The following is a 22,740-nucleotide window of genomic DNA, read 5'->3' as shown; positions in this document are numbered from 1 at the left end:
TACTTGAGCACATTACTCAATAGATATCGGGTATCTCTTACACTGACTACGATAAATTAGTTAAATACTTCCGCCACATGTTGCGACGTAAACGTTGTGTTTTCTATGAATCAACGAATAAATATTCAAGTTAATCAATGTTTGTTTACGGTCTCACCTATGTCGGTAGGTACTTATAGTTTAATTACAGGTAAGTAGTTTCTCCCTCGTGTCAAGGTCTTAAATAATTTAATAGGTAGGCTACAATTTGATGTTTTTATTATCCTCTTTTATTACTATATTTATTTTGGTAATAACTTTAAGACAAGGTACTTATTTAACAAAACACAGGAGAAACTTATTTGATTTCTAACTATGAGGTAGGGAGTGGTAGGTAGGTAGGTATTAAGGTACCTTCTCAGTTACAAAATAAATAAAATCAGTGTAGGAATAAATCCGATTAAGTTAATTATTGTAAACTGCTCGATAATGTCTCAGTACAAACACGCTTTAGCTTTTGTAGAAAATAACATTAGGTACATACAACGTACCTAGGTAGTGTTTACGAGAATAAGATCAAGTGATCTTATTAGGTATTACTTATAAAGTCATTCAGAGAATACACCTTCCCTAATAAATGCAAATGGATTTTTTATATGCATGTATTGACTATGGATGAAATATAAAACGGTAAAATAGATTTTCATCACGATTTCACACATAGAATAAAATTTTATAAGGCCTTTTTCTTAAATTGTGGTAAGGACCGCAATTTTTCTATAGGATTTAACTTTTATACTCACACAAATATAGTATTATTGTATTGAACCAAAATTCTGAATTACCTATTTATAAACTTATTACGTCAGTTGCCTTCATTTATTCTCGTAGTTGGATTTTCGCCAATAAGCGTAATCAAGTAATTTATTGTAAAATAGTAGCTTTATTGTCTTCCAGAGAAATAATAATTATTTCTCAATGTTGCATTTTCAATTAGTGAGTGTGACGAGAATCTAAGTATTCATTTTGACAGATCGTATCGCTATCGCTAGCGTGACATATTCTGTCAGCAGCCAGCAGCATTTTTATCAGTAGATACTCAGTTGTTTCGTGAATCCGACGAAGGGCGGAGTGCTGTGGGCTAGGCGAGCCGTGTCGTTTTAATTCAATTATCAAAAAATATTATTTGTCTGAAATCTTTCAATCCGTTTGTGATCTAAATAAAATCAAACTGTTTAAAAATGAGTGAAAACAACGAGAATAAAAAACAAATTCGTGTGTGGTGCGATGGGTGGTGAGTAATTTATCGAGTTTTTATTTTTACTTCATGTCTACATGCTTCTACTTGGTAATAATTGGAAACATTGTACTCATGCTGTTCTGTTGTTAATGTTTTGTTGCAATACAATTTCTCGACTACAATGTTCTCAATGTAATTCCGTAAATTAACGTGTGTAAGCTGAATGACTTACGTATTGGTAGGATAATTATAAAACATCCGGCGCGTACGATTTAGTGCTAAACAATCGCATTAAATACAGTGATGATTTTCTCTTAATTTCTCCTTGGGAACTCTCAACACGGCGGTAATGATTTCTAATTGGTTTCCAGTTATGATATGGTACATTTTGGTCACGCAAATTCGCTGAGACAAGCTAAAGCATTGGGTGATGTGCTGATCGTGGGAGTTCACACAGATGAAGAGATCTCGAAGCACAAGGGTCCTCCAGTATTTACACAAGAAGAACGGTACAAAATGGTGCGTGCCATCAAGTGGGTTGACCAGGTGGTGGAAGGTGCACCCTATGTCACCACACTTGAGACTCTGGACAAGTACCAGTGTGATTTTTGTGTGCATGGAGGTAATTTATTGTACAGTTTTACTAACAATATGGTTTTGTAGTAATTTATTACCTATTCTTTATTTTTGTATGAAAAATGGAAACAAATATGAGTCTAAAATTCAGATGTAATTGAGTGAAAAAATACTTAAAGTATATCTTTCAGTATACTAATAAAAAATTGTTAAGTAACAAAATTTTCCAGCTGCAGATGAACATAAAAACATTATAATTACTATAATTTATTATACATTTTATTTAAATAGTATGAAATATTTAATTATGTGTCACAAGTTTTATAAACCTGTTGTGAACTAGCACAATAATTTTAGTTTTTGTAAATAGGAAATAAGTTTAATACTTATATCTTTGTAACTGATTTATTTAAATTAAATATTAATATTTTAATATTATGCGAATAACTAATTAGCTATGCCATGAATAATTTTTAGAAACAAAAAATCTAAGTACTGAAGATAGTGGTAATATTTGTGTAATATTAAATTGCCTGTTTGCATGACTATTGAAAATGACTAGTTACTTGTACAGGATTTACAAAAATATATTGTAATTTGAAATTGCTTATCTTTTAAGCTTATTTTAAATATTTTCCTGATGTATGACATTATGTTGTCATAATTATGGGATATACACAAAGCAAAAGACCCTTTTGCATTGTGTAGAATATTCTTCAGGCACATACTGTTTACTTATTATGAAGTAACTACAGTTAAAACTTGATAAGTTTTGCTAATGAATATCTTTGTATTTTCAGATGATATTACAGTAACTGCTGATGGAATTGATACATATCATTTGGTGAAAAAAGCTGGTCGCTACAGGTAATAATTTTTTCTTAATAACTTCTTTATAATAATATGGAGCCTAGAATTGTGAATAGGCTCACCATCCACTACATAAGACATAAAATGTAACTTGTGAATAGTGTTCCATTAAAAATGTTCACCTCTGCCTAACACCAGCAGATTTAAAGGTGTGATGCTGTGTAGTAGTAAACCTTTTTAGATGTTTCTCAATTTCCATTCTCAATTTACTTAACACACTTTAATATGCAGTAAATTTGCAATAAATCATGTAACTACTGAATGTGATAAAGTCGCAGTATATTAAAACAATATTTATGTGTATTTTACAAGCCTTAATTTTATGTATTATCGTATTATGCCGTCGCAAATACTAAATTAATAGAAATAGGTATAATATTTGTCTTGTTCTATTATTGTAATATAAGAAACTCATGAACATCCCCATGTGACTTGAAACTAGTAGAGCCGTTCTCAAATAGTTCATGTATGTGAATAAGCCATACAAAAATGTTGGTTTATGTGTTTTGTAGAAGTGAGTATATGATGTGTATGAATTAAGAAACTTTTATTAATTATGGCTTCACTGATTTGTTAATGGACCTTATACAATACATACATATAAGTTCATATTTCTATGACACAAGTAGACTAGTAATTACACCTACCTATTTAATAATTACACCATTTTCCTTATCAATCTGTGTTCAGGCTTCATAATTAAAAATTGCGTGAAATCGTAAGTTATAAATGCTTCAGAAAATAGTTTTTTATCGCTGAAAATATTATTTAATGATGTTTTGGTGGTATGTAACATCAGTATCTGTAACTATCTTGTTAGAATAGGAATCAAATATCAGGTGTGTAAATAAAATTAGAACGTAAGGTAGAAACGATGTAAGTTGGAAACTGGAAAAGTGATATGAAATTGCAAAATTGGGACACCATTCTTTCTTTAGATATAACTACCTTTTGAAGAATAACTCACTTATTAAAGACTGACTTCGTTTTAAACACTTTCTATATCGTTTTATTTGTACTTTTTTGTTGGAATTTCTAAATTTTATGTGACTTTTTTGATTTACAGAGAAGTGCAGAGGACGGCCGGTGTTTCGACCACAGATCTTGTAGGACGCATGCTTCTTCTAACCAGAGAACATTTCAAGTAAAGCATTTTCTTTTCATATGCCGAAAACTATCCTATTCATATGATCATAAACATTGCGCCTGTGACTTCGTAGAATTAAAAAGATTCTCTCATATCCTTATACTGTAAAACATCTGGATTATTAGTCCCGACAGTTAAGTTTTTTTAAACTGTCCAAAGTTTAGGAGCTTATTTAATACAAACAAATACTTTATATTTTTCCACTTTGTTATATTACTACAGTATTTAAAACAAGAATCGCTGGTACAATTTTTATATTGTATAAGTAATTATTTTAATAGGTGTTAAAAATTCGCAATACAATTATTAAATTAAAAAATCTTTTATATTTTGACACAAATTACGTGCAGTAATTAGCATCAGTATTAATATTGTAAAATACAAACAGAAATTAGCGTTGCGTAAAGTGTGTGCTGTTTTAATTGAGTTTAACGTAAGCAGTGACCTTTAACTTCTTGAAACGTGAGAATGCGAAAACTCCGAGAATTAAATAGTCTCCGAGTTTTACCCGATGTCGTTCCAAACATTCATTAAAATAAATGTATGATTGGAAAATTTTAAATTCATAACGTCTACTCTGTAATGCATAACAATATACCTAAATATACACTTGGGTATTTTTAAGTTAACTATTAAGTACATTTGATTTTTGGGTTTTCTTCGGATTTTTTGCTCAATAATGATCAGTATCGTGGAATGTAATATTCACCGTTTATCTCCCTCGTCGCGTAAAATAAATCAAACAGGATCTATCATTTACTTTTGTAATTTACCTGCATTATGGATCATAGTTTCTGTTAATGTCTAAGGCCCTAGAAATAAACTCACGCATGTGTCCCATTCATTAACGTAGGCTGAAACTACAGAGCGCCACGTTAGCCACGTAGTACGATATTATACTTCTTTAGCTACCATAACAACCCTGACCTGTGAAACCTTTAGCCTCCAAAGCATTATCAATTCATCCTATTCTAGGTTACACTTAAGGCGTATTGATTTCCAGGAGAGGTGACAAAGAGTACTCGGTGGCATTGGAGCACTCCTCGAACCTCGGCACTGACTCCACGGCTCGGTCGCCGTACACCGGCTGCTCACAGTTCCTGCCCACTACACAGAAAATTATACAGTTCAGCAGTGGTCTCTCACCCAAACCCACTGATAAGGTAGGACATTGAACCCTATTGACATTGACTCCTCTAAATTGATAGCAATACGTTCTTGTTACGTCAGCGTCAACCCGGATAGGCTATCTAATAACGGAGCTTGTTCTTGTAATTAGTTAAAATTAAAGCTAATAAGTTAATTAATGATAAATACTTTTCGTTGGTCGACCAACGAGAGATCAGCAAGGTGTCTCTGTGGACTGCCTAGCGAGTTACCGGGGCTAATCGGAGGAATGGGAAAGGGGTAGTTTTTATCCAGTAATAGTCTGACATTCCCACACGCCTCGCCCAAGGCAAGAGAAGTCATTGGATGATTTTCCCCGGTAAAATGCGACGTGAATACGATCTAAAACACAATGTTGCTCTCTTATGCGTTAGAGATAATTACAGACAAGCCCATACTGATGATATTTATCAAATACGTAATATTGATAACAAACAGATACTATTAACTGCTCAATACATAATACACCTATTTCAGTATTACTCTAACAGTATTTATAATCTGAATATAAAATATGAATTATTTTATTTATGACAATAACTTATACTTACCTCGTTAGTCTACTAGTCTAAAGTATTTCATAATATAACTAATCAACGAAAGCGAGTGTTAAAGTAGCAAGTACTATAGTTCTTTAATTTTTAAGCGAAAAGACAAAAAAAAATTGTGTTTACTTCTCTTGATAACAACATGTGTATTTTTCTATTTCAGGTAGTATATGTAGCTGGTGCCTTTGATCTCTTCCACGTTGGCCACTTGGACTTCTTGGAGGCTGCACATGCTCAAGGAGACTTCCTTATCGTGGGCCTACACACCGACCTTGAAGTGAACCGCTACAAAGGGTCCAACTACCCTATCATGAACCTACACGAACGGGTCCTCTCAGTACTGGCTTGTAAGGTAGATAATTTTCTTTTATGGCTGGTTTTAAAGGCTCTCGGTACCCTTGATACCCTCTGGTTTTTTACCAAGTTTAAAACTAAGAAACAAATTTTAAAATAGGCAAGCGTAGTGTAGCATGTAGGGCGGCCTCCAGCTAGGTGAAGTGATGATATCCGCAAGGTGAGTAGTGGTTGGTTGCGTAGAACTGAAAATCGAGCCCAGTAACGTCCCATTGGAAAGGACAATGCCCAGCAGTGGACGAGAACAGACTGATGATAAAATTAAAACATTATTGGAACATAATTTGTATGAATCTGGTACCTAGTCCTATTTATCAGTTAGTTCTTTATAAGGTGCAAATATCCTTAGTGTCTTTAACCAATTTCATATTAGTACCTGATTTATTTATACGCCAGATAGTTCATACAAATACATTGTGAAACAGGCCCTTACTATGTGTAAATCATAAAAAATGTTGGCAAAGTATAACAGCCAATCACGCTTCATTAAATCTTAGATTAACAATAAAATCTTTATATAGTACAAATAAATTGCCAATGCCAATTTATTGCCTTGACCGAAACAATATTATTATGTAGGCCGTGATAACTGCGGTACTTTCGATAAGAAACAACACAGTTTACAATGCATTTAAAATGTTTTCTTTATGGCCATTTTACTTGTAGGAGCACATGGTTCAATCAAAATGTATTTTTTGTACCCATTTGATTTTAGTTACACACAATAAGATTGCTATTAGGTAGGTGTTTTCTTATTTCCATTCCATTTCGTAACACGAAGTATAACAACATCTGGGGCAACTATTAGCATACCCCTTCAGGGATGAAAAGACGTGACGTTACGTATCTTATATTTATGATGGAAAGGTTCTGATAAAATTGTTTCTCTTCTTTCAGTATGTTCATGAGGTAGTAATCGGTGCGCCGTACAGCGTGACAGCCGAGCTGATGGATCACTTCCGCGTGAAGGTGGTCTGCCATGGTCTCACTACAATAGCCACAGATGCAGATGGATCTGACCCTTACAAAGTACCCAAACAACGCGGCTGCTTCAAGGTAATTAATGAGTTGGAAACAACACAATCAGGATTATTAAATATAAAAAATATTTTGCGAAATCATAGATCTCATTTACTTATCTTTTTTTTCAGATATTAAATTCTGGCAACACCATGACAACAGATGATATCGTTCAAAGAATAATACGTCATCGACTTGAATTTGAATTACGGAACACACGTAAAGAACAAAAAGAATTGGCAATAACGAAAACACTGAAAAAAGAGGCACACGTCAAACAAAACGGTAACTGTGAAGCCGTAAACGCAAGCTAAAGATACATGTTGTGAATTACTATAATCTATTACCAAATATTGTGTTAGTTTGAGCTATTTAGATGTAGAATTCTAATGTAAACCGGTTCACTATTGGTAGAGTAAATACCTTCTCTGTTTCTAGGTCTGTATAAATGACATAGTTTAGTCGTTTACACTCTCTGCAGATGTAACTTTTAGTTAAGAGTTAGTCGAATTGTATCTTTCCGCAATTATGGCATTTTAATTAAAAATCTAATTTAACTATCGGCTAACTGTAAGATTGCAGTCTGCTGAGTGTCTGAATCGAATGGCATTTATTTATAAATCTAACTAGATCATATTTATGAAATAATTGAAACTGTTAGCAAATTATTTCAATAGTGGATCAGGTTATTCTGTTTTATGTCTCATGTATATTTCCATTCACAAAAGAAAATGGTGTGCCTCATACATTTTTTAAATAATATTTATTTTTATTTTGAGGCACATTTACTATGTAAATATTTTTAATGTATGATGCAGATAATTTTAATGGAATTCCAGTTGCCCGCCTATTATTACATACATTAATTTCATACACGTACAGGTTGAGGTTTAAGTGAGATTTAAGACTAAGTAGTAAAAAGCAGTGTGGTGACACTTCTAAGGTTGGTTCAAACAAATGTTTGTTGTTGCTGGGATTCGATTCTCAATTTTCTCGAAGTAGAATCGCTCAGTATTAATGCGCATTCTTTGATATTGTTGTAGATAATACCAGTAATATTTATGAACTTATTCCGATTTGGACCAAATGTCCTTTTCCTACTCATCCTGTATATTATTTTAACATTTTTTATTTTAATACATTGCATATTGAAATCGAGTCATACGATCATAAAGACTATCAGTATATCCTGTTGAGTAACAAAATTAAGGTATAATAAAATGTTATGAATCATTCGTCTCGTGTCTGTAGCACATATTTTATTAATATAAACTTCAATGAATTAGAAATGACATGGTAATAATTTCTGTTGCACTAAAATTTAAAATACACATCTTGGCAAAAAGACTAGAAAAAATATTTTTATTAATGCTTGCTGGCGAAGATATTTTTTGTTTCAGTTGTAACTACATTTATATACATTTAATTAACGAGCAATGTTTACACGAACATGTAACTTTTCTATTCTTTTTGTCTTGTTATGTGTGTATAAATATTAGATGTGTAACAGAATTGCATTTTAAAATTATTATGTCAAAAAATATTTCAAAACTCATTACTTAATTATTTAAATCTATTCAGGAATATTTAATTTTATTGTGATTATTTATATTTTCCTTAAAATATTTCGTTATGTAGGCTTTTCCTTCTTTACATAATGTTAATAAGTAAGATTAATTATAATTTGACGTTATGTACAAATTGTTTGTTGATATGTTTTATTTATGTTACTAAATATAATTTACATCGTTAAATAGAGTTTATATCAGCTCTCTGGTGTTTTATCAAGAAAAAATAAGTAGTTGGAATTGCGCAATATTTTTGTAGACTAATTCTACAATCTACAGATATCGATAAATGTTTACGAAAATAAAAATAATGTTCTATTTCAAATAAAGTTGTATCAAGATAATATATGAAGTTTTCTATTCCATCCTGCCTTCGTCCTAATCACAATAAATACTTACAAATACCTATAGATGGTGTTTCAAGTGTCCATGGGGCGGCGATTGCTTACCATCAGGTAATACGTCTGCTCGAAGTACTACGAAATACCTACATCAAAATGCCGACGCAAAATTTATTTTCAGTTCATGGCTACTCCACTCCCATTGGGTGTGGCGTGATATTGTAATACACCACAGCCTTTGTCATATTTCGATGACTACGATTTGATACGAAAATAAGTTTAATTATAAAATAATAGTTTCTGAGATTAACGTATTCAATCAAACCAATACACATTTGATATTACATTAACCTAGAGAATTATGCATGTAAATTGATCTCATGACAATAAGAGTTAAGTTCAGCATCATCCCTGTACATTTGCAACACAGAAGCATGTATAGGTGCACTTCGGCTTTCCACTAATCTGAATTGAACTTTTAGCGAGCAAAAGACTCGGTTCTAAGTTCTTACTGTCAACGTGCAAAAAAACAGATATCTAAATAAAAAAAAGTTGAGGAAGACACTGGCAACATTATCCAAAAATTCAAAATGGCAGGAACGAGCAGCAATAATGTTTCTGTTTGTGAAATAATAAATCATAGTGACGTGGTGTAACGGAAATAAAGTGATTTTGGACTGAATATTTCAACTACCACTTATTGAATACTGGATTTTGTTGAAGACATAAATATTCTCATCACAAGGTAAGTTTTCTGCGTAGCCGCCCACAGTTGTATTCAATCTGTTTCGTTTTAGTCTATTTCTAGTTATTATTGCGATGTCACGTTGTATTATGGTCTTTTTATTAGTAGTGTTCATAGTAAACATTCCATTTGTTGATTAGAAAATGTGACATCCGTCCAAGGATAGTCGTGATATCACATTGCAAACAGTCTGATTGTTATAGATTTTTGTTCGGTAACCAGACACTACGCATTTGTAAGTTATTATTAACTTGCGGTTCCATCACCTGATCGTAGAAATAAAGGACTGTGTCACAAGTTAAACACGTATTGTATGAAATTCCAACCTGTTGAACCTATTTTTTATTTAGTTTACATGAATTTCATAACGCCGGCATTGTGTCGATGTTAGATAAATCTAATTAGATTTAAAGTCTAAGCTCTTGTTTACTTTGTGATGTTGTCAGTTACCAGTTTAATATTTACAAACTACTTTGACCCAGAACATTACTTACTGAGTGGTCCTATCAAGGTCAAGAACAAAATGTAAAAGTATTCCACAGAACTAATTAAGTCAGTTTTTAACTTAACATGACTTGTTGTGGCTATTTAAAAGCAAAATATTATATTATCATCATGCATTTTGATTACCTCTCACACTTTTCTCTAGGTTATAGTTTTATATTGCTTGCAGCAAAAATACTTTTCCTAAAACAAGGTTTGAAATTAGTCATGTGAATAACACATTTATCATTTTACCCTAAACATGTATAATAGTAGGTACTTAGTTTCATCATGATTAAAATAAAGTTAATATCCTGTTATTATGTCAATATTTGGATTTGGATATCAATTTGGTAAAATAAATCCAAATATTTATTGCGAGGATATGAGGTTCAATTGATATTTATTTGTTACCCATATAATATCTACCCGAATGAGTCTCTTTATGATAAAAGTCCTTCCATAAAAATCTATAACAAAAATTGATAGACAAATTTTATTTTAAATTTCCTAGTCAAATGGTAATTAAAAGGTAAAATACTGAATTAACACAATAAAATTGTGCTGTGCTACAAGATATGTAAAAGCTAGAATTCATTCATTACGGTATTTGTGTCAAATTTTTCTACTTAAAATCTTGTACAACAAACAGCTGACCATGATTCTTATTACATTTTGAAGATTTTTCTTATTTGAAAAGTTATAAATCTTATATCAATTTTTTCCTTACATTGTATCTAATTTGGTTTTTGATAATCTAGGTTTTAGTTGGAAATCACAATATTGTGTACTTTGCACTCATGTGTAATTCTGTCAATATTGCTAATCTCTTGTATTGACTTAATAAATTCTTAGTCAGTATACATAGAACTTGTGATTGTGACTTGCAAGTTCTGCCTGTGGCTTTACTCATGTTCCTGGGGTGACCTGTTTTATTCCAACCAAATTATAATTTCTGTCTTATCAAATTATCTTAATATATTTTATCTTTGTACTAAATACCTGCTGGATTAATTCATATTATTTTGTGTAAAAGAGTCCTCACACAAAATTCGCCCCCTAAGATGACCCACTCACCCTAATTTTATATTTAAATCAGTAGAAACTTGAAAATGGTTGTGCAAAGTAGGGTTAAAATTTTCAGTCGCCCTAGGCATCCTGGCTTCAGTTGTATTGTATGCAAGCTTTCTTGAACATAAGACTAGTGATAACACTCAAGTCTCTTCATATTTGTATAAAATAAATAAATCATTAATGTTTATTATTATCATGATTTTAATCATTAATACATTGGAAATCAAAGATTAAGTTAAATTACCTATAGTCACTAGCAGTGCATTCAGCTAATCTCCGGTGTTGAATGAAATTTTAAAATATCAATGAAACTTGTAATACATATTTACAGTAAGTAACGGCACGGTCAAAGACAAAAAATGAAGTGTATTATCTTTACATTGCAACATCTTAAGTCATAATAACCATGACATAAAAATCACTGTTGCATTGGAAAAGAAAAATACATTAATACATTTTCACATAATTCAAGTTATATAACATTCAGCATTAGTAGGGATTGTCTAGTTGTTTTAACAGGTATTGTAATCTACAATCCATATCAATATTATTAGTTTTAAAGATTAAATCAGCTGTCAAAAGTTTTTAACAAATAACTGATAAAAATAATATAGAAAATTACAAACAATTTTAAAATTCTATAACCATGTCTCTAGTCTCTACATAGTACAACAATAAATAAGATTGAGGAAAAATAATAGATTAATTTATCTGAGTGATAATAATAAAATAAATGAATCATGTTGAATTAGTAGGTGTAAAATAAATGCAGCAGGACACTGCAAGTGAATGTAGGCTTAAGCGGGTTTCGCGGCACAGCCTCAGATGCGCAGGCGCCCTCGCCTCGGGCAGTTCGAGCCATGAGTCACAGCCGCCCAAAATAACTTGGGAATGGGCGCCGCCTACCGCCCGGGGCGGGCGGCTCTGGTCGGGCTCAGTGGCAGCTGCGACGCCGCCGCATCTAGAGAGCGGTCGAGGTGGAGCGCGCGAGCCTCGTATTGACACACGGGTGGTGGCGGCGCCGGCGCGGGATGCGCCGCCATGCCGGTACGACACCGCGAACTCGGCGACGAGCTCGCACCCCCGGAGCCCAAGCGCTGCAGGCACTGCGACGGTACGATCACAACATCAATTGCTTTGCAGCGCAGCGCGCAGGACTCTCACCAAAACATTAAACCAAACTTATCTAACACTCGGTGTCTTAACCCACTCGTTAACTAATAACACGTTATCTTCACTTCGAAACAATCAACGAATTACCTTTGATTACTACTGACTGATAATATTTTTGTCTTTGCAATTACTTCCACGATTACCTCATGGTCGCAAGGTGCTTTTCTGCTGGATTGTATTTGATCCATTTAAATATTTAAGTATTAAAACAATATAAATAAAACAAGTGTTGTGATGTCTGTCATTGATAAATACCTATGTAATGCGTATACAATACCATGTTAATCAGTAACCTACTTACTTACTTGAAGACTTTTGGAGTTATTGGTATAGTGTAAAGACGTTAGTAGCGTTAATACAATATTTTATTTGGAATAATATTTTTCAATTAAACAATTCGTAGATAACTGCTACTATTTGTTAATATTTAAATAAAATAGGTGATTACTAGTTGTTTTTACAAAATCAACTGTTCACAATGATACAAACTAGACCAAATTAACTATTAGATAATTAAACTACTATGGCTTTCTATTTATTAGTATTTTTACGTGAACTGCAAATATAAAACAAACGTAACATTTAATGAAATGATAATTGGAAAATTATCATTTGCCGTCGGGTAGTTGCGATAAAGCCGATATATCGGCCTTCTGAATTATTTTTATGTGAATCATGCACTGAAAGAGAAAAATACAGCATAGGTATAACGACAAAATTTATTCATTAATAAATATCAATATTAAATGTTTTTGATCATTTGATATAATCGATTCATCTGATATCTCGATGTCTTGAAATCTCAGTGAAGATTCTTAATTTATTAATCATCGCATTGTTTACATTGATGCACATTACATTATAACATGTGTTTGAAGAAGTTATGAAACAAGGATGCAAATCGGTTAATGGTGGAGCTGCAGGAAAATTATCTTTAGCCCGCCCTTAGTCACTGGAGTAAGTAATATGTGTCACGCAACAGTCGGGAATGGAAAGAGCGTATAAATAGGTGTTCAGACTCCACTACGAGTGGGCCACATTCCCCAGCTTATGTAACAGAAACCTCGTAAACAAATGCGTATTCTGACTTACCTTCACATGTTGCGATTTACTCGCACCATGTGTACCTATTTTGTTGTAGGGCGCACAATTCTCAGACGCAACGTCGTCACTGGTTGTTCGCACATTTTAATACGACGTTCAACCCTGCATTTAATAATGTCGATGACCCTTGCAGAAAGTGATTCATTCCTCTTTGTTTTTCCTTATACAACAAATATTATATTCCGAACCTGTTTTAATTGGGTTTAGCTTTTATCAAACAGAAACACCACGCTTATAAATTAAAAGAACAAGTGTGATCAAGTACAAAGGACAACACATAAAGGAGATCCTTCATAAAGTTCAATTTTGATTAGTACCGAAATTGCGAGGGTGTTTTGTGACCAAACCGGTGTTGTGACAGGTGCTGCGTCACTCGGCAACGGGGTCTGGCGAGACTTGCACGTCGATTAATTAGTATTGCCTGTCGAGACCGCAACCGCAGACCGAAACCGACCAAATGAAATCATCGGTCATCATTATGAATCTCGCCAAAATATATAGTTGCAGATTTTGGCCGAATTATCTTTATAAACATGAATTTAGTACAGTTATTTGCCGCTGAAACAGATTCTTAATGCAATGTTCAAGACTTAGATGCGATTCCGTTAGTTATTTATGCATTGCTGTAAGTTTCTGTGTGAGTGTAATTTGGTAGTTCATGGCAAGCTTTATTCATTCATATTGGCCTAGTCGGCTTTTAGCTTCGATTAGTTGGATACTGCTATGATTCTGGTATCTTATAAACTCAGACGATACAAATGCGTGTGCTTGTTGCGTGCGCGTGTGTTTGTTTGTTTTCCACGGTTATCAGAAGAGTAGAATCATTCATATAGTTGTTCACGTAGTACTATGAGGCTAGTAGTCATTGCCAAGCTGTCACTTTTCTCTCGCAGCTTTACGATCAAACTGGCTCGGGATACCGTCTTGTCTCGCTTTATTAATTTGTTTATTTTTATGAGACGGGTAATTAGGTTCTTACCGCTGTCGCTATTATTTTCATAACTGTAATTACTAAATTACATAATGACATGAGGAAGGTGCATCCAATAATTATCATAATTTATTATTCCTATTCATAGGAACCGAAGAGGCAAGTAGTTAATGTTGTAATTACGGAACAGGTGAATAATTACTTGCGTTGCGCAATGAATAAAATTGTTATAAATACAATATATTGCCGAGGTTTTATCACAAAACCTAAAGTGTTTATCAAGTTTGTACCACGTTTGTTACATTTTTTCTTGTTCCTTTACTCTATTTTCTTTGTTATCCTGCAATGGATAAGTATAACAGTTGTGCAAATTTGTATACTGTAATACACAGACAGGTTGACATGTTGGCAACCAGGTAGTAACAACTACATACCACTGCTTTACTCATGCCAAACGAAGCTTTGTATGTTTTACTAATTGGGACTAGACATCTGGTTAGTTTGTCATGGAACATTTAAAGAATAAACTTCATGTTAGTATAGACTTTAGTCTGGTCTTTAGTGCTGCGCTGTTCCAGATTTTGCACCAATCCATCAACATCTGATTATTATTTTTTCTGTAACTTAGTCGACTTATAAAGGAAACATTTCAAGTTTCCACTGAACATCTTCAATATGATTCACACAACTTAGCTTAGTATTAAGTATACAAATTGTATTCTAAGAAGTTTCTTAAAATGCGTCCGAGATACATTCATTTTGTTTATTTCTCCGGCAAACCTGTAGTCTGTAAACGTTCACATAAGAAGGCTCACAAAAATAGTTACATTTCGTCAACATATGATCATCCATTTGAGAATTTAATTTTGCGTCATCCTTGGCAGTATGATATATTATTTTAAAAATACAAAATAAGGGCAGATATGTTTAGATTTTCTCGTGCACTTGCAGACACGTAATAGCATTTCGAAGTCACAATAGTGACAGCTGTCATCTCTTGCAGTTGTGATAAGTGTTATTCGATGCTTTGCAGATAATTTTAAACTAGTTCTAAATGTTATTGAAAAATTCAAATACATTTTCATCTACTGTTTTTTTTTTTTATATAATTTGCATACTATATTTTTAGAACATTGCCAATGTGTGCATTTTAAAATAAGAATTGGAATGGGCATTGGTTGCTAAATATCAGTAATCGGTCCATATAACCACGGGGTCGGATCGCGTCGCGTCGCAATGTAATTGTTTTCGCATAGTAGGGCGGTTACGCGCCCAGCTCCCACGTACGGCGGCGCCCGCCCAACACATGCCAGCGCAAATATGTGAACAAGTATTCGCGTTATATCATCATGGTATTTATTTACCTTATTAAATGCATGCACCGGACAAAGTAATTTGCGTTTAGTGAACTTCCATTATAAATTCAACTAGACATATTGCCAGCAACTTTTCGCTCGACGTCGCCAACTTTCTGATTTTATTACTAACCCTAGTACTTTTGGATTTGTCATTCTTCTTATAATAGTCACTCAGTCTCGTGCGACACCCACTGGAATGACTGTTTTATTAATAGGTGAACTCCTACAATATTACAATAATACAATGTGACAGTACCTGCCGTAGGAAGTAATGTAGGTTTGATTATTACTAATGAAAATGATTTATTGATTTTCTTCACCTTGACAGCGGGCCACCGAATTGTTACTGGATGCAATTTTATGCCGCCTCTTAGAAGAGATGGTATATTTTAATCGGATAATATTTTTATGATTCTTTATAAAGCTAAAAATACACGAATTCCTTTCGATTTTAAGAATTAAAAAAATACAACTCTGCCAGTGAGGGCTACCCCTTTAGACGATGTCTTTAAAGTTTGTTATAATTAATTTGTTTTCAAGTTCATCTAATTCACGATTATCAAGGTAATGAGCTTTTTGGTCCAATACAATTTGTATATTTCAATTTGGCAAATGCCAGGCAAATTGCTCCCTAAGGAAATTATATTAAACCATTAATATTTTCCACGATGTTAATTCCATTGTTAGGTACTTTTTAATACCACTTTAAACTAGGCTAAGAAAGTATTAATTTATCAGACTTCTGTCAATTATAATTATAACTTGCCTTTACGGATCAGGAAAACGCTACCAAATTCTTCACTTGCGTATTTTATTAGGTTCATTACGTATTCTTGGCTTATTCGCCTTTTGTCTGTTGAAAATAACTGTGTTATACCGTCACGGCGGACTAATCGTATTTTTTTATAGTTTGCTTTCATGGCGTCATGCTTCGTTGTTTTTCACGAAAAATAGTACAGTGACTAGTTGACTACGTTTTCATCGACTTCGATGATGGCCTTAAAATAAAAGTGAATTTCCATCCAAGAAATGAGTCTATTTATGCAACAAGCGTCGGCGTCGCGGCTGTAGTGTTATAGGTCGTGCGTACCGCACATAGGAACGGAATGTTTGGTTTGAGGAGTCGCAAACAAACTCATAATTATTCCGAGAACAGTAGCTCGTACACAATGTATGCTTTAAGCGGCATTATCTCTGACTCAAGCTGCTTAAATTGCATTATGTGGCAGTTGTTGTTGCAGTGCTTTACTGCGATTGTATTCCCCGCACAATAACACCGTAACACTGGAAACTGAGTATCGGATTAGTTTGAGCACCGACGTATGCTCGATACTTCGATACTCGTTGTATCCACCTTGATTGCTCGTAAGTGTTACAAACGTGATAACAATGTTGCACTGAACGTGTATTTTTGTAGTGCTTGCTATATATTTATTTGAAACAAGCTAGTACAGAAACTGTGCCTACATATCTATCAGCAGCATATCATCCTACGCAAGCTGTGAGAGTAAACTGTCAGAAAATGGGTTAGCGTTGTGTCTTACTGCATACATGCTTTAAATTCAAAAATGTATTGAAGTAAGTATGAGGAATTTAAATCGACAGAATTACAGCCAGCAGTTGGTATTGGTACATAGAATGTAGTGTTAGCTTTTACTTTGTCGGTTTCGGTTGTTGTGAATCTTGTCCCGTTTGATTGTTTTGTGTGTTTTGTCAGAGGCAGTGCTTATTCGACAGTTTATGGGTGGCAGTTAAATATACCCGTCTCGGTTTGTCGTCACAAATAGAATTTTGGCACTGACTGTCTGTAGTTGTGTAATTCATGTATAAACCACTTGTTCAATCCAAACTATCTATTAACATTAAAACGTAACAAGTATGACGTGTAATAAATTATTTAAAAAGCTTTTAATTAATGTGAACCATTTATTAGAAATAATAATTGTTATTGACACAACAGTATCATCACCTGGCTATAATGTCGATGTAAGAAATGTTTCAATAATATTTAGTTTGGTTCAAGCACATGATGGCTTCGCTACCCCACGTAGAGATGTATATTCTCTTGAGATATTTGCCCTAAATCGATGTCTTCCGTCACCACTGTTATTTTCCATGGCATATGTATTATTGTCGATGGCTGAGTAATTAGCCGGCACGTCCTCGTTCTAAATCGCCACCTTGACCTCGTTATGTTACTTTACGATGTACTATCTAGTTTTATACTTTTCTTTTCAAAAAATAATAAAATGAAAGACAGGTGCAACTTCTTCTGACACAGTAATTAATTGTCAATTCTTGTTTTTGTACTCGTTAATAGTTGTAGTAGTAGATCCATTCCGTTATGGTGTATTTGTAGTTATGTTGTTCTGGAAGGTAATCGACGTACCGGTACATTATATTTTACTACGTTATACACAGATTGTGTACGGCCGTGGTTTACTGCCAAATGCATTTCCAATAACGACGTGAGCTTCGAAGCTCCGTACGTACAAACGTGCATGCAGTCTCGTAGCCGTGTGTCGTATCGGCCGCACTATATGACCGTATGATTAACGCGAAGGTGTCGTCGACAGCGATTAGCTAGGTACGCCGACCACATGAACCATGTTACCGTTATCTGCTGACAGCATCTTGGACCCGTGACAAGTAGATTCCACTTTCGATTTCTTACTTTATATCAATTAGCTATTTGCCTGTCATGACTAGTTTGGTACCATTACACAAAAATTATAATAAGTTAACTCAATAATATGTTTGGAAGTCTGGAATATCTTTAGTTTTGTCAACTGTCATAAATGTCACAGATAGTTAAAACTGTATCCATAACAAAACTAGTTTTAAACAATGTCTTAAAATAAACGTGAGGTAAAATTCTTTATAGAATTAAAGCCGACGGCCATTAATTATGCAACATGCAAGTGTAGACATATTTCGGCCAACATCTAAAATAATATTCTGAAACTCGACATGATAGATTTTCCATTCTCGCCCAGTTAAATATAGATAAGTGTTTGTTTTTATTTCACAGAAAAGAATCCAACACGTACTTATAGCTTGTTTGACAGTAGATAGATACAGAATTGATATTTTTATAAATATAGCTCTAATATGTTTGGTTGAAAGGTATAGGCGTTTATACAAGGAAAATTTTAACAGAAACTGCACAGCGGTTCAACAAATATAAAAAGCTCATAATGAACTTAACGCAATCATATTTAACGATGCAGCTAAGCGCTGAGTCACGAAAGATCGGATTGGTGCTGTGAGATTACTGGCCCGTGTAATAACCCAATTCCTCAGTTTATTATTGCAATAGGTCCGAATGGTTCTTTGCTAATGTTTGAAATCTAAGTTCTTCGTTAATTCCAAGTTAAGCATGTGCAACAAATATGTTATCGGTTAATAAAATAGACGTAATAAAATTCAGTTTATAATGAAGTGTTCTCACATATACGTCCAATAAAAATACAGCTCGCCACGCACGCTTTCGGCCGGGAGCGTGTCGGTGGATTTCATAAGACATATCTGTTAAATTAATGTGCTGCGCGGCATCCAACGTTAAGCATTCCCAAATATATTCTAAAATAAAGAGTGTCTCAGACGGTGCGGCATTGGAACCGAATCTATTTGGATTATTTTATTTAGTCGATGTCACGTACACGTTCAACATTTTCTTAGCAGCAAATTTGTTTAGTTAAACGTTATACATAGTAAATATCTGTAGACGTATGATGATTCGTTACTAAGTGCCTGGTACTTTCCATTTCCATAATATCGTACGTCTTTCAAGAACAATATTTATTTTACGTCTGAGCTCTACATTTGAACATATAACTATAAAAAAAGTAAAATTGATGTAATATCTCCATTAAATTCCAAATTCCTGACGTAAGAAGTTCCTGCTGATAATATCTCTATGTAAACTGTAGAATCCATTCCGTCTCAGGTGTTGTGGAAAAGATTTGTTTGGACATCATTTATTCCTTGACGTAGTGTAAGCGTTGGAAGTGGTTGATACAAAATTAACGTTTTTGACGTCAATGTTTTAAAATGCAAGAGAAAAGATGCTCGTTCAGTGAATCAGTGCATACGAATCTAATCCACATCTATCTCTACAGATGGTGCATTTTCTAATTCTTCCGACTTTATTTTAGGAAATTATGTAACTCCTCTCTGTACTAATTCTCTGTAATACAGCCATGGCGGATGATAAAAATAGCAGTTTTTATGCATTGTTTATGTTTTGTTGCCGATTCGTTCGTCCGGAACATAATTCAATTAGCCGAGCAATACATTGTTTACCTGATTTTTACTCATGCTTCTAAAGAATTAGGGGAAAAAAATCCTACAGTTTAAAAATCCTTTGGCATGCCAGCGAGACATGGCGTCAATAATAATCCTCATTTTGGCAAACATCTAGATCGGTCATGCCGTTGTGGCAATAATTCATGCATAGCAGTAATTTATATAGAAATAGTTATATGAATTGTTGCCAATCTAGTCACTAATCACAACTCACATATTACATAAATGCTGTTAATTCTGTAATAGAATACATGTTTTAAAGAATATACAAAAATTACATTTTTAAAGAATATACAAAATGATAGACAAAACTTTCCAGAAAAATTGCAAACACAAATATGTGTATTTATGATTTATGTAGTGCAGCTGCGGGGGCTCCAGTCAACTGCACATATGTTAATTTTGTATAAATGAGTCAGGACCGAAGACCAAGCCAAGTTACGTAATAACGCGCCCATTCATGGCGTACCGTCGCCAAAAGTGAAATTTGGTCGCGCTGGTCACAGGGTTGTACGTACGTGTTGTTAACTTGTGACCGGCATGCAATTTAGGGAAATAAATTTAATTGTGTCAGTGCACACGTGTTCGCCGGAAATGCCAGGTTTGTTTAGCTTGCAGATTTATTTCTGTCTATACGGTGTCATCTGGGGGCGTCATCCTCTGAGGTAGTCCCGCCTGGGTGCGCTTGGCGCTTGTTGACGTGAATTTCGCAACGTCTCTTTCGATGCGTTCCCGCCGATGGAAATACAGGCCATATGACTGCAAATAATCAGTTTAATTGGGATGGTATTTGCAACATCGCTTTAAGCTTGGCTAAGGACAATCCATATGTGTTTCTAACAAATGTATTTGATAATCACAATTGGTCGTTAGAGCTCCATCTGACAATTTGATTTTTCTTAGCAATTTTAATTCGTATCCTATGAAAAGCTTAGTTAAAAATTATATGTGACTGAATTGAATGAGTCAAATCATAACCTTTTAGCTGCTATTCCAAAAGAAAGACCAATACGTGACTCCAGTCTGAGTTAAGAAAATATGAATAATATTATGCGTAATGCCAAACAATAAGTTTGATCGGTTCAAAGAGGAATAGATATTTCCTCATTAGGAAGAAAAAGATTTCCTAAAAAGGATGACGATTTCCTGAGAAGGAGAACATTGAATAGCATAATTATTACATATTGGTGATGTCTTGCAATAGCAACAAATGTTCGACGTAAAATCTTGGTATTTTAATGAAAAATCCGTTGTGGTAAAATTGGAAAAACATTATTTCATTCAAGTTCATTTCTTTCAAAGTATCTTTGGCAATTATGTGCAGTTTTAGGCATTAAAGTTTACCAAATTCTCTATTTTCTATTTGTTTTGTTAAGACATTTCGAGTTAAGTGACCTACGTAGATCATGCTGACTTATCACATTTTTGACACAGATGTCGAAGATAGAGCGAAGTGGAGGAGAAAGACGAGGAAGACTGACAGCATCATCATATCAAACTAACAGCCAAGGACAGAGAGGTTGGCACTAACCAAAGTTATAGCTACGTTGTTTTATTACTATCTTATTTTTACACGGGACCCTGTTAAAACTTACTTAAAGCTTCAGAAACTAATTACAATGACACATTAACAACATTATTAAACATACAAAACTTTCATTTGTCATGTTTCTTAAATGCTTTATTTTTGTGCTAATTGTTTCCAAATTATGAATGACCTAATTTCAAAAAAGTATTCGACGTAAATATTGGCAGTGCGTTTCTTAAATACTGCCTACACTAAATCAAAAAGCTGTTTCATCTTTCTTAAATGACATGAAGTGATTAATGGCGTATAAATGTCAATCTTTTTTACTAGTTCAGTTCAAGTATGTAAAATTTTAACAGGGTCAATCCGATTTATGTATGTAGCTGCTTCTTTTATGTTATTTAGCGAAGTTCTTTAAGAACTTGAAGTGGTTTACGTTTATTGGTAGAATTTTTGCCCTAAATAGTACGATCCTGTAATATTGTGTAGATGTTTATTAGCTTTTGGTGTTATTGTCTGTTTAATATTCGTAGTTAGTATTCCTGATGTTTTGGAGCAAATTTATTTATTTTTGTAGTTTTATTTCTGCTGCAGCTTTTACTGTTCAGTTAGGACTTAGTCAGTTACTGGACAAAATGCCAACTTGGGTCTCGAAATGTACATTAGTTAGGCCGGTGTTCGCGTTCCTTGGTACACCGCCAGAATGACCGATCCTTTTGGCTTGTCGATACGATGGTAGCCCGCCGTCGGCTAAAATAATGTCAGTTCAGAGATTAACGAACTTCAGCCGCCTGACCTATAAAACTGGTGCAGGTAAATTCATACCTGTAACTCATTGACTATATCTCCTGCATCTATACGCGACACAGCTTTCTGATGGCTGCGTTTGAGTAATTTGATTTCATCTTTAGACTTATTACTTGAAGTTCCTAGTAGAACTAATTTCCGCTTTAATAGGACACTGGTCTAATTTTTAGGGATATGTACCATTTTTTATTTCTTTTCGTTGTCGCAAAAGGTCTTTTTATATTGTTTTTTGCTTTACAAACATTTGGAGTTATCTCGAGTTTGTTGTTTTAGTTTGTAACAGGGCTCTAATATTTAGTGGTCGCTTCCAATCGTAAAATAATTATGTCAGCATACGATACGATCGAATAAAACGATGCTTCTACAATGACAACAGAGCATCTTTCATCTCCTGTAAAGTTTACAGCATTTGGTGGTAT

The 22,740-nt window shown here is 33.9% G+C and overlaps 2 protein-coding genes across 5 annotated transcripts in view; both read left to right on the top strand.

The window, feature by feature from the left end:
• Positions 1-1,067: 1,067 nt before the first annotated feature.
• LOC126910649 (ethanolamine-phosphate cytidylyltransferase) lies at positions 1,068-8,813 on the top strand. 2 transcript variants are annotated; one of them, XM_050693354.1, is made up of 8 exons: positions 1,068-1,273; positions 1,591-1,841; positions 2,596-2,662; positions 3,732-3,809; positions 4,819-4,975; positions 5,691-5,879; positions 6,779-6,937; positions 7,033-8,813. In XM_050693354.1, the coding sequence occupies exons 1-8, from the start codon at positions 1,221-1,223 to the stop codon at positions 7,213-7,215; spliced, it is 1,137 nt and encodes a 378-aa protein (XP_050549311.1). In that variant the 5' UTR covers positions 1,068-1,220; the 3' UTR covers positions 7,216-8,813. The 2 variants fall into 2 exon arrangements, with proteins under 2 accessions (XP_050549311.1, XP_050549310.1); XM_050693353.1 differs by having other exon boundaries at positions 1,069-1,273; positions 4,816-4,975.
• A 567-nt stretch (positions 8,814-9,380) lies between these two features.
• Positions 9,381-22,740, top strand: part of LOC118272481 (uncharacterized) — a 56,942-nt gene continuing 43,582 nt past the window's right edge. The window contains exons 1-2 of one of the 3 annotated variants that reach the window (XM_050693344.1): positions 9,381-9,555; positions 21,421-21,505. In XM_050693344.1, coding sequence (XP_050549301.1) covers positions 21,421-21,505 — 85 coding nt within the window. In that variant the 5' untranslated portion in view covers positions 9,381-9,555. Of the gene's footprint in view, positions 9,556-12,058; positions 12,227-21,420; positions 21,506-22,740 lie in introns of those variants that run through there. The other 2 variants (XM_050693343.1, XM_050693347.1) reach the window with 2 other exon arrangements.

This window comes from Spodoptera frugiperda, chromosome 4 (assembly GCF_023101765.2).
Source record: "Spodoptera frugiperda isolate SF20-4 chromosome 4, AGI-APGP_CSIRO_Sfru_2.0, whole genome shotgun sequence".
Taxonomy (NCBI): Eukaryota; Metazoa; Arthropoda; class Insecta; order Lepidoptera; family Noctuidae; genus Spodoptera; species Spodoptera frugiperda.
Note: the sequence above shows the minus strand (reverse complement) of the source record. Positions and strands in the feature narration are given on the sequence as shown.

Excerpts from the sequence above, each read along its gene's own strand:
- LOC126910649 (XM_050693353.1), top strand. The coding sequence starts at position 1,221 with ATGAGTGAAAACAACGAGAATAAAAAACAAATTCGTGTGTGGTGCGAT. Across the intron at positions 1,842-2,595 it reads TGATTTTTGTGTGCATGGAG|ATGATATTACAGTAACTGCT; the intron begins GTAATTTATTGT and ends TTGTATTTTCAG. Across the intron at positions 2,663-3,731 it reads AAAAAAGCTGGTCGCTACAG|AGAAGTGCAGAGGACGGCCG; the intron begins GTAATAATTTTT and ends TTTGATTTACAG.